General features: G+C 55.4%; 1 protein-coding gene across 1 annotated transcript in view; it reads left to right on the top strand.

Moving 5' to 3' along the window:
* Positions 1–2,911: 2,911 nt before the first annotated feature.
* SHANK3 (SH3 and multiple ankyrin repeat domains 3) overlaps positions 2,912–10,909 on the top strand; it is a 69,665-nt gene continuing 61,667 nt past the window's right edge. Inside the window, 10 exon segments of the mRNA XM_020982839.2 lie at positions 2,912–3,126; positions 3,128–3,473; positions 4,475–4,678; positions 5,155–5,226; positions 5,642–5,750; positions 5,870–6,021; positions 6,112–6,279; positions 6,408–6,524; positions 7,351–7,428; positions 7,585–7,651. Of these exon segments, the coding sequence (XP_020838498.2) occupies positions 3,074–3,126; positions 3,128–3,473; positions 4,475–4,678; positions 5,155–5,226; positions 5,642–5,750; positions 5,870–6,021; positions 6,112–6,279; positions 6,408–6,524; positions 7,351–7,428; positions 7,585–7,651 (1,366 nt within the window). The 5' untranslated portion in view covers positions 2,912–3,073.

The raw sequence follows: 10,909 nt of genomic DNA, 5'->3' as shown, positions 1-10,909 counted from the left end.
TTTGCAAGACCGACAGATTCTTTCGCCCCAGATGGCAGAAGCAAGAGCAATGGTAGATGCTAAAAAGGCAGATTACAGAGCCTTGAGGTTCAGGTTAGGGTTACATCCAGAAGGCCCTTGGAGGTCCTACCAATTCTGTGATTCTGACTGCCATCAGTCACTCATCCATCCATCTAGCCTTACACTAATTTATCCATGAATCTCTCTTGTAGTCCATCTCTCTACTAATCTTTCCATCCATCCATCTACCCATCCATCCATCCATCCATCCATCCATCCATCCATCCATCCATCCATCCATCCATCTATTTTTTCAACTAGCTAGTGAGGGAAAATTCCTGATTGAAGACAGGGGAAGTAAAGTTGGGAGTTGTCTGGAATGGGGGTGGGGCAGAGAGTAACTGGCCTGAGGGGGGTGGGTGGGAAGGGCAATTTCCTTTCTCTCCAGAGCTAAGCCACAGGAAATTCAATCCTGGTCTTTCCTAAGGTGCTTCCTGCCGATAAGGCAGTGCAACCTTCCTCCATCCTGACCCCTCCCCTATCCCTCACCCCCTCATGTCTTCTCCTCTGGTCACATATCCTGCTTTCCCTCCCCCTCCCCAGAACTGTCCACCCCCTTTCCAGTCTAGCCCAGCCCAATAGTCACTGGCCTTGAAAGGCACTGGTCATCCCAAAGCAGGAGATGTGGTGGTGGGGGGAGTCTTCCTGCCCCTGGGGAAGAAAGATTCCAGGCTCCTGGGCAGCCCAAAGGACAGACACAGCTTCCTTCATACACCAGACTTTAAGGAGGAGGCAGGAGTCACAGAGAACAGAAGGGTCAGTGGGGACCCAGACTACCCAGAGGCATGCGTGTAGAGGATGGGAGAAGAGGGGGAGTAGGAATGACCTGGGGAGAGGCCGTGGCTCTGTGGGAGAGGGGGCAGGGAGATAAAGGCCTGATCTTTCTAGGTAGTGGGGGCTTTCTTTGGGTAATGAGGGGCTGATCTTTGTGGGGGTGGCTTCAGGGGCTATTCTCTTTGAGGGAGTATCAGGCGCTGTCGAGAAGGTCAGAATGACCTTTTGCAAGAGTCAAAGGCCTTTGGCTGTACCCCCGTGGAGGGGTGGGGATCAGCCTGATTTCTCTTGGGGAGGAAGAAGCTCTGTTCTCTCAGGAGGTTAGGGGCTGATGGGGTTGGGGAGGGTCTGATCTCTCGGGATGGTGAGGAGCTGATTTCTGGAAGAAGGGTGGGGGTAGACAGGGCATTTTCTCTCTGTAACTAAAGGCCGGAGGGGGCTGGAAAGGATTAAAGCTTATTTCTTTTGGGGTGGGGTAGGGGCTGACAGGAGGGCAATAGATGTCCTCTTTGGAAGCCAGGGGTTGATCTCTGTGGAGGGTGTTAAGGTGTATATTCTCTGACGGGTCAGATCCTTTTCTGGGGCAGGATGGGAGAGGTGGCTCAAGAGCTGTGCTCTATGTGGAGGAGTCAAAGCATGGTTTCTCTGTCATGAGAAGGCACTGTTTTATCTCTGGAGAAGGAGGAATTTCTTTGGGTAATAACAGTGGCTATTCTCCGGTGTGAAGTGGTCAGGAGCTGATGGGGTGTGGAAGTAGGCGAATTAGGGGCTGTTCTGCCTAGCAGGCAACGGGCTTGATCTTCGGGACCAGTGATTCAGTGACTGTTCTCGTGCGGGGATCAGTGGGTGGTTAGGGATTTCCTCAGGAGGGGCCAAGGGCTGATGGAGAGGGGGTAGATAGAAACTATTCTAGGGGGAATCGGGTATCACTCCCTGGGAGGGGTGCTGAAGCTGATAGGATCACCCTCCGGTGATAGGGAGGAGGGATGTGGTCTCTTTTATCTGGGGCAGAAAGGATTGTGGGGGGAAGGGGACGGCAGGAATGGGGAGGAACCGTCTAGGAATCGTGATCTATGGCCACTCTGCAGGGTCCGAGGCTGTTTCCTCAGAAGGAGAAAGGGACAGCTCAGGTTCTGGGTTGTTCTGGGGTGGATCAGGGGCTGTTCTCTAGGGCGGGGGCGGGGGTGGGGCGTCTGAGAGAGTTTCTAGTCTTCGCTCCTGGTCTCCCGCCCCCCTTCCACCCACTCGTCCCTCCCCCCGCGTTGCTATGACAACGTGTAAAACTAAAAATCACTCCCGGGTGGCAGGAGGCTCTGAGCGCCCCCTCCTCTCCGCTCCCCCCTCCCCACGCAGCAACGCCCCCACCCAGTCGTTACTATGGTGACGGGGGGGCAGGTGTCAGTCCTGAATGGGGTGGTAGAGAGGGAAGGGAGTGGGGGGGGCAAAGAACAAACTCCCTGAACTAGGCTTCCTCCTGGAGAAGGGGGGGGAGAAGGCACATAAGGAGTTAAACCTCTGGGAAAACTTCACCCTTTTTGGATGGAAACCGGCCCCCCCTTTAACCCTTGCCTGGCGTTGGGGATCGAGAGGCCCCAAGCAGGCGGGGAGGGGCCGCTATTTCCCCCCTCCCCGGGCTTTCCAAGAGGAATGGGGGGAGGGGGGAACCTGCCGCCCCTCCCCAATTAACTCCTGTTTTTTTCTCTCCCCCCCTCCTATTGTCTCCCCCTTTTCCCTGTATCTTCACAGGCCTCTCTGCCCGGAGACCCCACGACCCCCAACCCTGCCCTTACCCACTGCAGGCCCTAGGCGCGCCAGGGCAACTGAGGCGAAGAGCCGCCGCCCCCTCCCGGATCTGTCCACCAGACCCTCAGATCCTAAGCCCCCGACCCCCTCTCCTTCTCCTGTGCCCCCAGAACTCAGTCCCCTCAGGCCTCCTAAATCCTTTCAGGCCCTCCGAGTCCCTCTCTGGACCCCATCTCCCCCTCCGACTCTCCTCTATTCTCTCAGAGCCCCCAACTTGGGGTCCACCATACGCCCCCACTCCCTCTTCCCAGTGGCGTTCTCATAGGTCCCTAGTTCCCCCAGTCCGTCTCCCCCTCCCCTGGGACCCCCCAGGTCCCCTCCAGGACCTAGGTTCCAGCCCCCTTCCCCCCGGGCCCCAGCTCACCGCCCCCGCCCCCCGGGAACGAAGGCACTGGAGCCGGAGCCGGAGCCCGAGCCGGAGCCGGAGCCCGGGCCCATGCCGCTGAGTCGCTCGGCCAACGCCGCCCCCGCCTCCCCCTCCCCTCCCCCTCCCCGCCGAGCCCCTGGCGCTGCCCGTCCCGGCCTCGGGCCCCGGCCCGGCCTTCCCCTCCCCATCTCCTTCCCCCTCCCCCTCTCCGGGCCCCGGCCCGGCCCCCTCCCCCCTCCCTCGCAGCGCGGCCCCGGCGGCGGCGGCGGCGGCGGCTGCTGCTGCGGGGGGGCCTGGGGGGGCGGGGCGGAGCGGGGAGTCCCCGCACGACTCGCTCCGGGCCCCGGGAGCGGCCAGCCCCGGCCCGGGCCCCGGCCCCGGCCCAGGCTCCGGCCCCGGCCCCGGTATGGATGGCCCCGGGGCTAACGCTGTGGTCGTCCGCATTGGCATCCCGGACCTGCAGCAGACGGTGAGTGAGCCTGGCCCACCCGCCTGCCCTGACACGGAGCACCCCCCCCATCCACCACCCCTCCATATTGCTGCGCTGGCCCCCCCAGACCTCTTTCCTTTCCAGCCCTGTACATCCCCTCCTCCCAGCAACCGACCCCCTTTTCCTCTCAGCCTCGGTTGTTTCTCACCCACCCCTCCGCCCCAGCTCCGAAACCTCCTCCCAGCCGCAGGATCTCCACCCCCCAATCCCTGGACCTCCTCTCAGCCCCGGGACACCCTCCCTCTAGCCCCCGGACCTCCTCTCATCCCTGAGACCGCCTTTCCCTAGCGCCGGGACTCTCCCCCTCCTACCTTAGGACCCCTTCTCCTCAGTCCCTTGACCTTCTCCCAGCCCTGGGCCCATCCCTCATACTCCTGTTCCTGGAATCACTGTATCTCCTCCCTTTCCTCCCCTACCTCTCGCAGCCCTGGGACTCTCTTCCCCGCTCCCTCCCCCAATTCATGCCCAGTAATGCTGAGACCACTGGCCCTTATTTCCAGACCTCCTGCTGTTTACTAGACCACCCTAGCTCTTCCTTTCCCCCTTAAGTATCCCCCAGTATTCCTGACCAGACTCCCTCCCAGCCCTGGGGTCCTTCACATCAGGACCAATTGTGTAGCCCGGGCACCCTCTGGAGCCCTTGCCTCCTCCCACTGGACTCCTGGCCAAGTTCGCCCCTGAAACCTCCACCTGGAACCCTCTTCTCACTGAGTCTTCCTTTTTGCCTTGGAACACTCCCCCAAACCCCCATCCCCTTCGAAGGCCGGGATTCCTCGCCCTGCCCCCATTCTGGATCTTCTCCCCCAGTCCCAGGCGGGGTGGTCCTAAGCCCCGCCCCTCAGGGGGCCCTCCCCCAGGCCAGTTCATCGGTGGCCAGCAGAGGGCGTGACTAGAATGGGCGCTCTAGACCCCCAAGGAGCTGCGAGGGGTAAGGGGCACGCTCGGGCTGTTCTGAGTCACCCCTTCCCTCCCATCCCCAGAAATGTCTGCGGCTGAACCCCGACGCACCCGTGTGGGTGTCCAAGCAGCGGGTGCTGTGCGCCCTCAACCACAGTCTGCAGGATGTACTCAACTATGGCCTCTTCCAGCCCCCCTCCCAGGGCCGGGCAGGCAAGTTCCTGGACGAAGAGCGTCTGCTGCGGGACTACCCGCCCAACATGGACACGCCCCTGCCCTATCTGGAGGTGGGGCTCCAGGAGGGGGCGGGACTAGTGGGTGGAGCCAATGATCCTGGGCCTGAGAGATTGACAAGTGTTCGAGACTGGGGGGGCGGGGTGAGGTATACAGTACTGAGATGGATGGTGTGTGTGTGTGTGTGTGTGTGTGTGTACTGTGGGGTATATGTGTGTGTGTGCACAGAGAGAGATATGTAAATACCATAGGGGTATGTTTGTGTGTGAATGTGTGTGTGCACACAGAGAGATGTATGTAGGTACTCTGGGATGCATGTTTGGCAAAAGGGTATGTGTGTGAGTGAGGGACACAGGGAGGGGTGGGAATCTGCTTCCTAGGAGGGCTGCCTGGGTGCCCAGGGAAGGTCCTGGCAGGGAACATAGCCATCTCCTGTAATCCCTGAAGGCTGAAGGGTGGGGATGAGCATGGGGAGGTCATGGGCAGGTCAGTGACTGCCCTCTATCTTTCTTCCCCCTTCCCGGGGCAGTTCCGCTACAAACGCAGAATTTACACCCAGAGCCTGCTGGACGATAAGCAGTTTGCAAAGTTACACACCAAGGTGATGTTGCCAAGGTTCTGGGAGGATCAGGGGATGAGTTGAGGGATGTGAGATGGGGCCCTCTAGAGTTCATTCTATCCAATCCGCTGGTTTTAGGCAGGCATTCCCTCCCCTACCCCAGACAAGGGGTCCATGGTTTCAAAAAAATGCCCCAAACTGACCTGCCCTAGAACTTTCCACTTCTCTTCCTGTCCAGTTTAACTTCAATCTCTCCCCACTGGGGTAAGAGATTAGGCCAATGAGGTTAGAAGTCATGGCTCCAGTGTTGGAGGGGCAGAGAGTCAGATGGGGTGATGGGCTCTGCATGCTGGGGTTTGGGATACCTGGGGTGGGTTAGAATCCTAGAGCTTGGGGGCCAGCATTGGGGTCATATGCTCTGCTGACAGGCCAGGGCTGATACACTTTGGTATCCTAGGCGAACCTTAAGAAGTTCATGGAGTATGTCCAGCTTCACAGCACAGACAAAGTGGCCCGGCTTCTGGACAAGGGGCTGGACCCCAACTTCCACGACCCTGACACAGGAGGTGAGCAGCCAAGTCAGGGTGAGGGCAGCAGGCTAACACTAACTTTTGCTGGGGCCTTATTGAGGACCAGACCATGGGGCCAGAGCTCATTCTGTCTTGTGATGCACTGTGATTCCCAGAGTGCCCCTTGACCGTGGCTGCCCAGATGGACAGTGCCACCGATTTACTAAAGGTCCTGAGGAATGGTGGGGCCCATCTGGACTTCCGCACTCGGGAAGGGCTGACAGCCTTGCACATCGCCACACGCTGCCGGAACCCCAGTGCCCTGACGGTCAGTGTGGGTAGGGATGTTGGGGCGGGGGCAGGAGGGAGAGAGAGGGAGCCCAAGGCTTTGGTGACCCTGGCCCTGGACTCCCCATAGACCCTGCTGGACCTTGGGGCATCTCCAGACTACAAGGACAGCCGTGGCCTGACCCCCCTATACCATAGCGCCCTGGGGGGTGGGGACCCCCTCTGCTGTGAGCTCTTGCTCCATGACCATGCACAGATTGGGACAGCTGATGAGAATGGATGGCAAGAGATTCATCAGGTGAGGAGCCAGGGGGAGGTAGCACTGGGGAAAGTGGCCAGACCTCCATGGAGGAATCAGGGAGTGCGAGGAGTGGAGGGGAATGAGGATCTTCCTTCAGCCTCTTCTCTGAACCTCTTTCCCCTTAGGCCTGTCGCTTTGGGCATGTCCAACACCTGGAACATTTGCTGTTCTATGGGGCTGACATGAGGGCCCAGAATGCATCAGGAAACACAGCCCTGCATATCTGTGCCCTGTACAATCAGGTGGGACCAGTGTGTGATGTGTGTGTGTGTGTTGTGTGTGAGTCCTGTATGTATATGACACCAGTGTGTAACCTGTGTGTGTGAGACCAGTGTGCAACCTGTGTGTGTGAAACCTGTGTGTGAGACCTGTGTGTATGTGAGACCAGTGTGTGACCTGTGTGTGATCTGTGTGATCTGTGTGTGAGACCTGTGTGTATGTGAGACCAGTGTGTGACCTGTGTGTGAGACCTGTGTGTGACACCTGTATGTGTGAGACCAGTGTGTGTGTAACCTGTATGTATGTGTGTCCCCTACAAAAAAGTAACACTCAACACGCATGTGTTACTGGGGAAAACCAAATGTGCCCCGTGTCTATATGCCCCATACAACACAAAGTGTGAAGAATGAGTGTTCCGTGAGTGTGTGAGTGTCTGTACAACCAGATGTGGCCCAGATGTGTGATAATTGTATGTTGTTCGTACACACGTATATGGACACGGGTAGGGCTGTGTAAAAAGTGTTAGAGTCAGGAAAACTTGTGTCAGGAACTTCCTGTCTGTGGGACCTTGGGCAAGTCTTCCTCCGTTTCTTCACCTGTAGTATGTTATATATTAATATATAATAATACACCTACCTCCCAGGGGCGCTGTGAGGATTGAATGAGCTAATGCATTTCCGTGAATAGTTTTGCATAAACTTTGGCTATTGTGTGTGCCCGTGACCTGTGTGTGTATGTGCATGCATGGGTGTGTGTATTTGTACACCAGTTCTCTGCCTCTTCTTGCTGTGAGCAGTCCTGCTTTTGAATCTGACCTTGGGGTTCTCTTCCCCTCCCCCCTCCAACCAGGAGAGCTGTGCCCGGGTTCTCCTCTTCCGGGGAGCCAATAAGGATGTTCGTAATTACAATAGCCAAACAGCTTTTCAGGTATGGTGCATAGCAGGAGCTGTGGGCACTTGGGGGCTAAAGTAATGGGGAGGTTGTCTCGTGGGCACATTTAGGATGAGGATCAGGGAACTGGGGTGAGTGGGGGGTCAGCTGAGAGAAGCCAGGTGACTCATTTTCCCTTCTCTTGGTCCTGAGGTGGCCATCATTGCTGGGAACTTTGAACTTGCTGAGGTCATCAAAACTCATAAGGATTCTGATGTTGGTGAGTCCTGCCCTCCTCTCCTTCCCCGTAACAGAATTACTGGGAGTTGTAAGTTTACTTGGGGATAGCAAGGGTCACTGGGGGAATCTTCAGTGGGATCAGTGAAGATCAGGTAGAAATGTTGGGATCAGAGGGGTCCTGGCTGGTAATCAGGGTGTTAATAGGAGTCTTTGGAGGTCAGGGAAGTGAGTGGGTCATGAGCAGAGGAAGGGGGTGTCAGTGAGGGAAAATGGAGGCAAGAGAAGGCCATTGAGGGTCCAAAAGGTTGGAGATATCCACTGGTCACAAGCCTCTCCTCTGGCTAGAATTCTTTACTCTTTTCTTGGTCTGGCTTCAGAGTCGGTGATCAGTTGTACCTAGATTGCCCGGTCAGTGGTCCTGGAGGGGAGTGGGGTGGAGATACAGACTTTATTGGGAAGAGGAGGATTGGGCAGGGCAGAGATTACTGCATCAGGGCAGGCTCCATCCCAGCTCTGCCACTTGCCAGCTGTGCTGTGTGACCATGGGCAAGTCGTTTCCCTTTTCTAGGATTCTTGTCTCTAACACGGGGATAAGAAGATTTGTCATTTCCCTCAGGCTGTACAAGCAGAAAGCGGCCTTGCTCTTGGCTGACTGCATGGGATGATTTAAGCCTTTAGATGGGCTTCGGCTGGAGTTTGGGTTTCTCCTGGGTTGCCATTGGGGTGACACTACTGTTGAGTTTGTATTGGGGCTAGCTTAGAGTTCAAGTTCGAAGAAAGACCAGCAGATGTTTATAAATATCTTTGGGGCCTCCTCAGTCAGGGCTATGGTTAGTACTCTGATTCAGGACCCAGGTATTGGCAGTTTTTTCTTGGAGAACATTTCATTTGAGGACAGAATGTTATCCCTTCAAGACCTTCCTGTTTGGGGTGTGCTCCCAAGTTCTGATATTGTTTAGAATGTAACATATATTCTGTTTCTGTGTCTAAGCCCTGGGTGTCTATATTTGGGTCCACAAGTTAAGGGTAGTTAGACTCGCTACAGGACAGGCCCTGGAGGCCTTGGTTTTGGGGTTAGGATTAGGCTTCAGATTCTGTTTCTGTCTGAGGTCAGGTTAGGTTGGAGTTTGAGTTAGGGTTAAGATTGAGTTCCATTTAAGGCCGTGGTCATTGAAAGGTCACTGCAGGGTCAGCAGTGGTGGTAGACATTATTTTTAAAAAATAAACCCACCTATTTTAAAGGACAGCTCTGAGTGGTTCAGAGGTCCCTACCCCATGGGGAGTGGAATTGCATGTGTTGGGGAATGTCTACAGTTGTGGACACTGACTCCTTGCCTCACTTAGAGCCCTGCGTGTGTCCTGTCCTGGTTCTGGGGCAGGAGTCAGTATGGGATTGTGGTAAGGACCCTGACCAGGGAGTCAGGCTTTACTCCAAACTCTAACACTCAACTTGTAACCTGGGCAAGTCAGAGACCACCTGGGCACCTCAGTTTCTCTAAAGCTGTTAAACAAGAGGTGGGGTAGACCTTTTGGGGCTCCTCCCAGTTGTGAAATGTTTTCTGATTCTGTAAGATGGCAGAGTGGAGGCCAGGTCTGAGAAATGCATCAGGACATCCAGATGGTTTCTTTTCTTCAAGTTCTGTGTGTGTGTGTGTGTGTGTATGTGCCCTTGAGATGAAGCTGACATGTGCTGGTGGGCAGGCTTGAGATGGATACCCCCTGAGGATCCTGGGTGATATCTGGGTGGCAGCCAAAGCCTCCCTGAGGACATCAGCCCAGCCTCCTTGTGGGTGGCAGCATGGGGAGCGGGCAGTCTGCTATCTGACTTCCTCCCTCCAAGTCCCTCAGTATTGGAATGAAAGTGTGACCCTGTGAGTCCTCAGGACCCTGGGCTTTGATTTCTCCCCCAGAGGCTGGGTTGGGGTCCAGGAAGTCACCACTGCATCACAGGGTCTGAGCAGCCCTCTCTTGCTCATGTGTGGTCATGGAGTGATTCACATTTTGTTGTGTGTCCCGGACAGTATTCTCTCTGTGGGCTCTGTTCTGGTCCTCCATCACCATTCTCCCATGTGGCCTGCTGACCAGTACTCTTTCTGTCTCTCCATGTGGTCTGCATTCCTTTACAAAACTGGACCTGCACTTTGGCCTTTGCTCTCTTTCCCACTCTTTCCTGTGGCCTGTAGGCTTTTACCCACTCCCCTTGACCGGATTCAGTCATGTGACCCAGTTCCCATTCTCTCCGGTGCCTGAGCTGTGCTTTCCCATGTGACAAGCACCTACTTGGGCCAGACTCACCATGTGGCCTGACAATCCTTATCTCTCATGGCCTGATCAGCCTTCTCAAATGTGGCCCAGTCATGGGTCCCTCACAGGCCTGACCAGTATTTTCTCATGGGTTCTCTGGGCTGGCCTACCCATGGACAGTGTGCTCCAGAAGACCTAGAGGCATAGGGCCTCCCCACCTCGAAAGGTTCTTTCTCTTAGAGTGGAAATTTGGGGAAACAGTAACTTGGAACAAGGGAGGGGATAGCTGCAGAAAGTCTCACAACACCCAGGGCTTTCTCTTCCTGAGTCCTGAGGGAGTCTGTCCCCTACTTCTCCTTGGGACCGTAAGCTCCTCTCAGAGCTCCTGACCCTGGAGGATGCATAGAAGTGCCCACATTCAGAATGCCCTGACACAGTCCAGATACGAGGGCAGGCTGTTAGAAGTGTGGTATTAAGTCCTGGCCCCTGTGTTCCTTTTAGAGGCAGCATCATATAGTGGATAGAATACTGGACTTGGAGGCAGAAAATCCTGGGTTCAAATCCCACTTTAGATACTTACTAGCTGTGTGGGTCAGGGCAAGTCACTTAACTGTGCCTCAGTTTCCACATCTGTAAAATAAGGGGCTTGGATTTGATGGCCTCCAAGGTCCCTTCTAGCTTGAGAGCTGTGATCCTATGATCTTATGGTCCCTTCTGTGTAAATATTTTGACCACACACAGAGATGGAATTTGAGCCCTGTGTCAGAGCCCACAATTCCAGTATTCTACAGGGTTGCTTGTAGGTGTGGCTGGATGCTTGTGGGTAAAGTTGGGATTCTGGTGCTCTTAGGTAATGCTGGGTGTTTAACTACCATCACGGATCATGACATAAATTATGGGCACTGATGGGGAAGGAGACATACTTACATGCATCTGTGGACAATGGTCGGGCTTATTTATGCTGAAGATTAATATCAGAGCTTACTCACAACAGTGGATAATGTCTGAGCTTCTATGCACTAATGAGGAATATTGAACCTTGTATGTGACAGGG

This window comes from Phascolarctos cinereus, unplaced genomic scaffold (genome assembly GCF_003287225.1).
Source record: "Phascolarctos cinereus isolate Bilbo 61053 unplaced genomic scaffold, phaCin_HiC Scaffold_1;HRSCAF=81, whole genome shotgun sequence".
In the NCBI taxonomy this organism is placed as follows: Eukaryota; Metazoa; Chordata; class Mammalia; order Diprotodontia; family Phascolarctidae; genus Phascolarctos; species Phascolarctos cinereus.
This window is presented reverse-complemented; position numbering and strand designations above follow the sequence as displayed.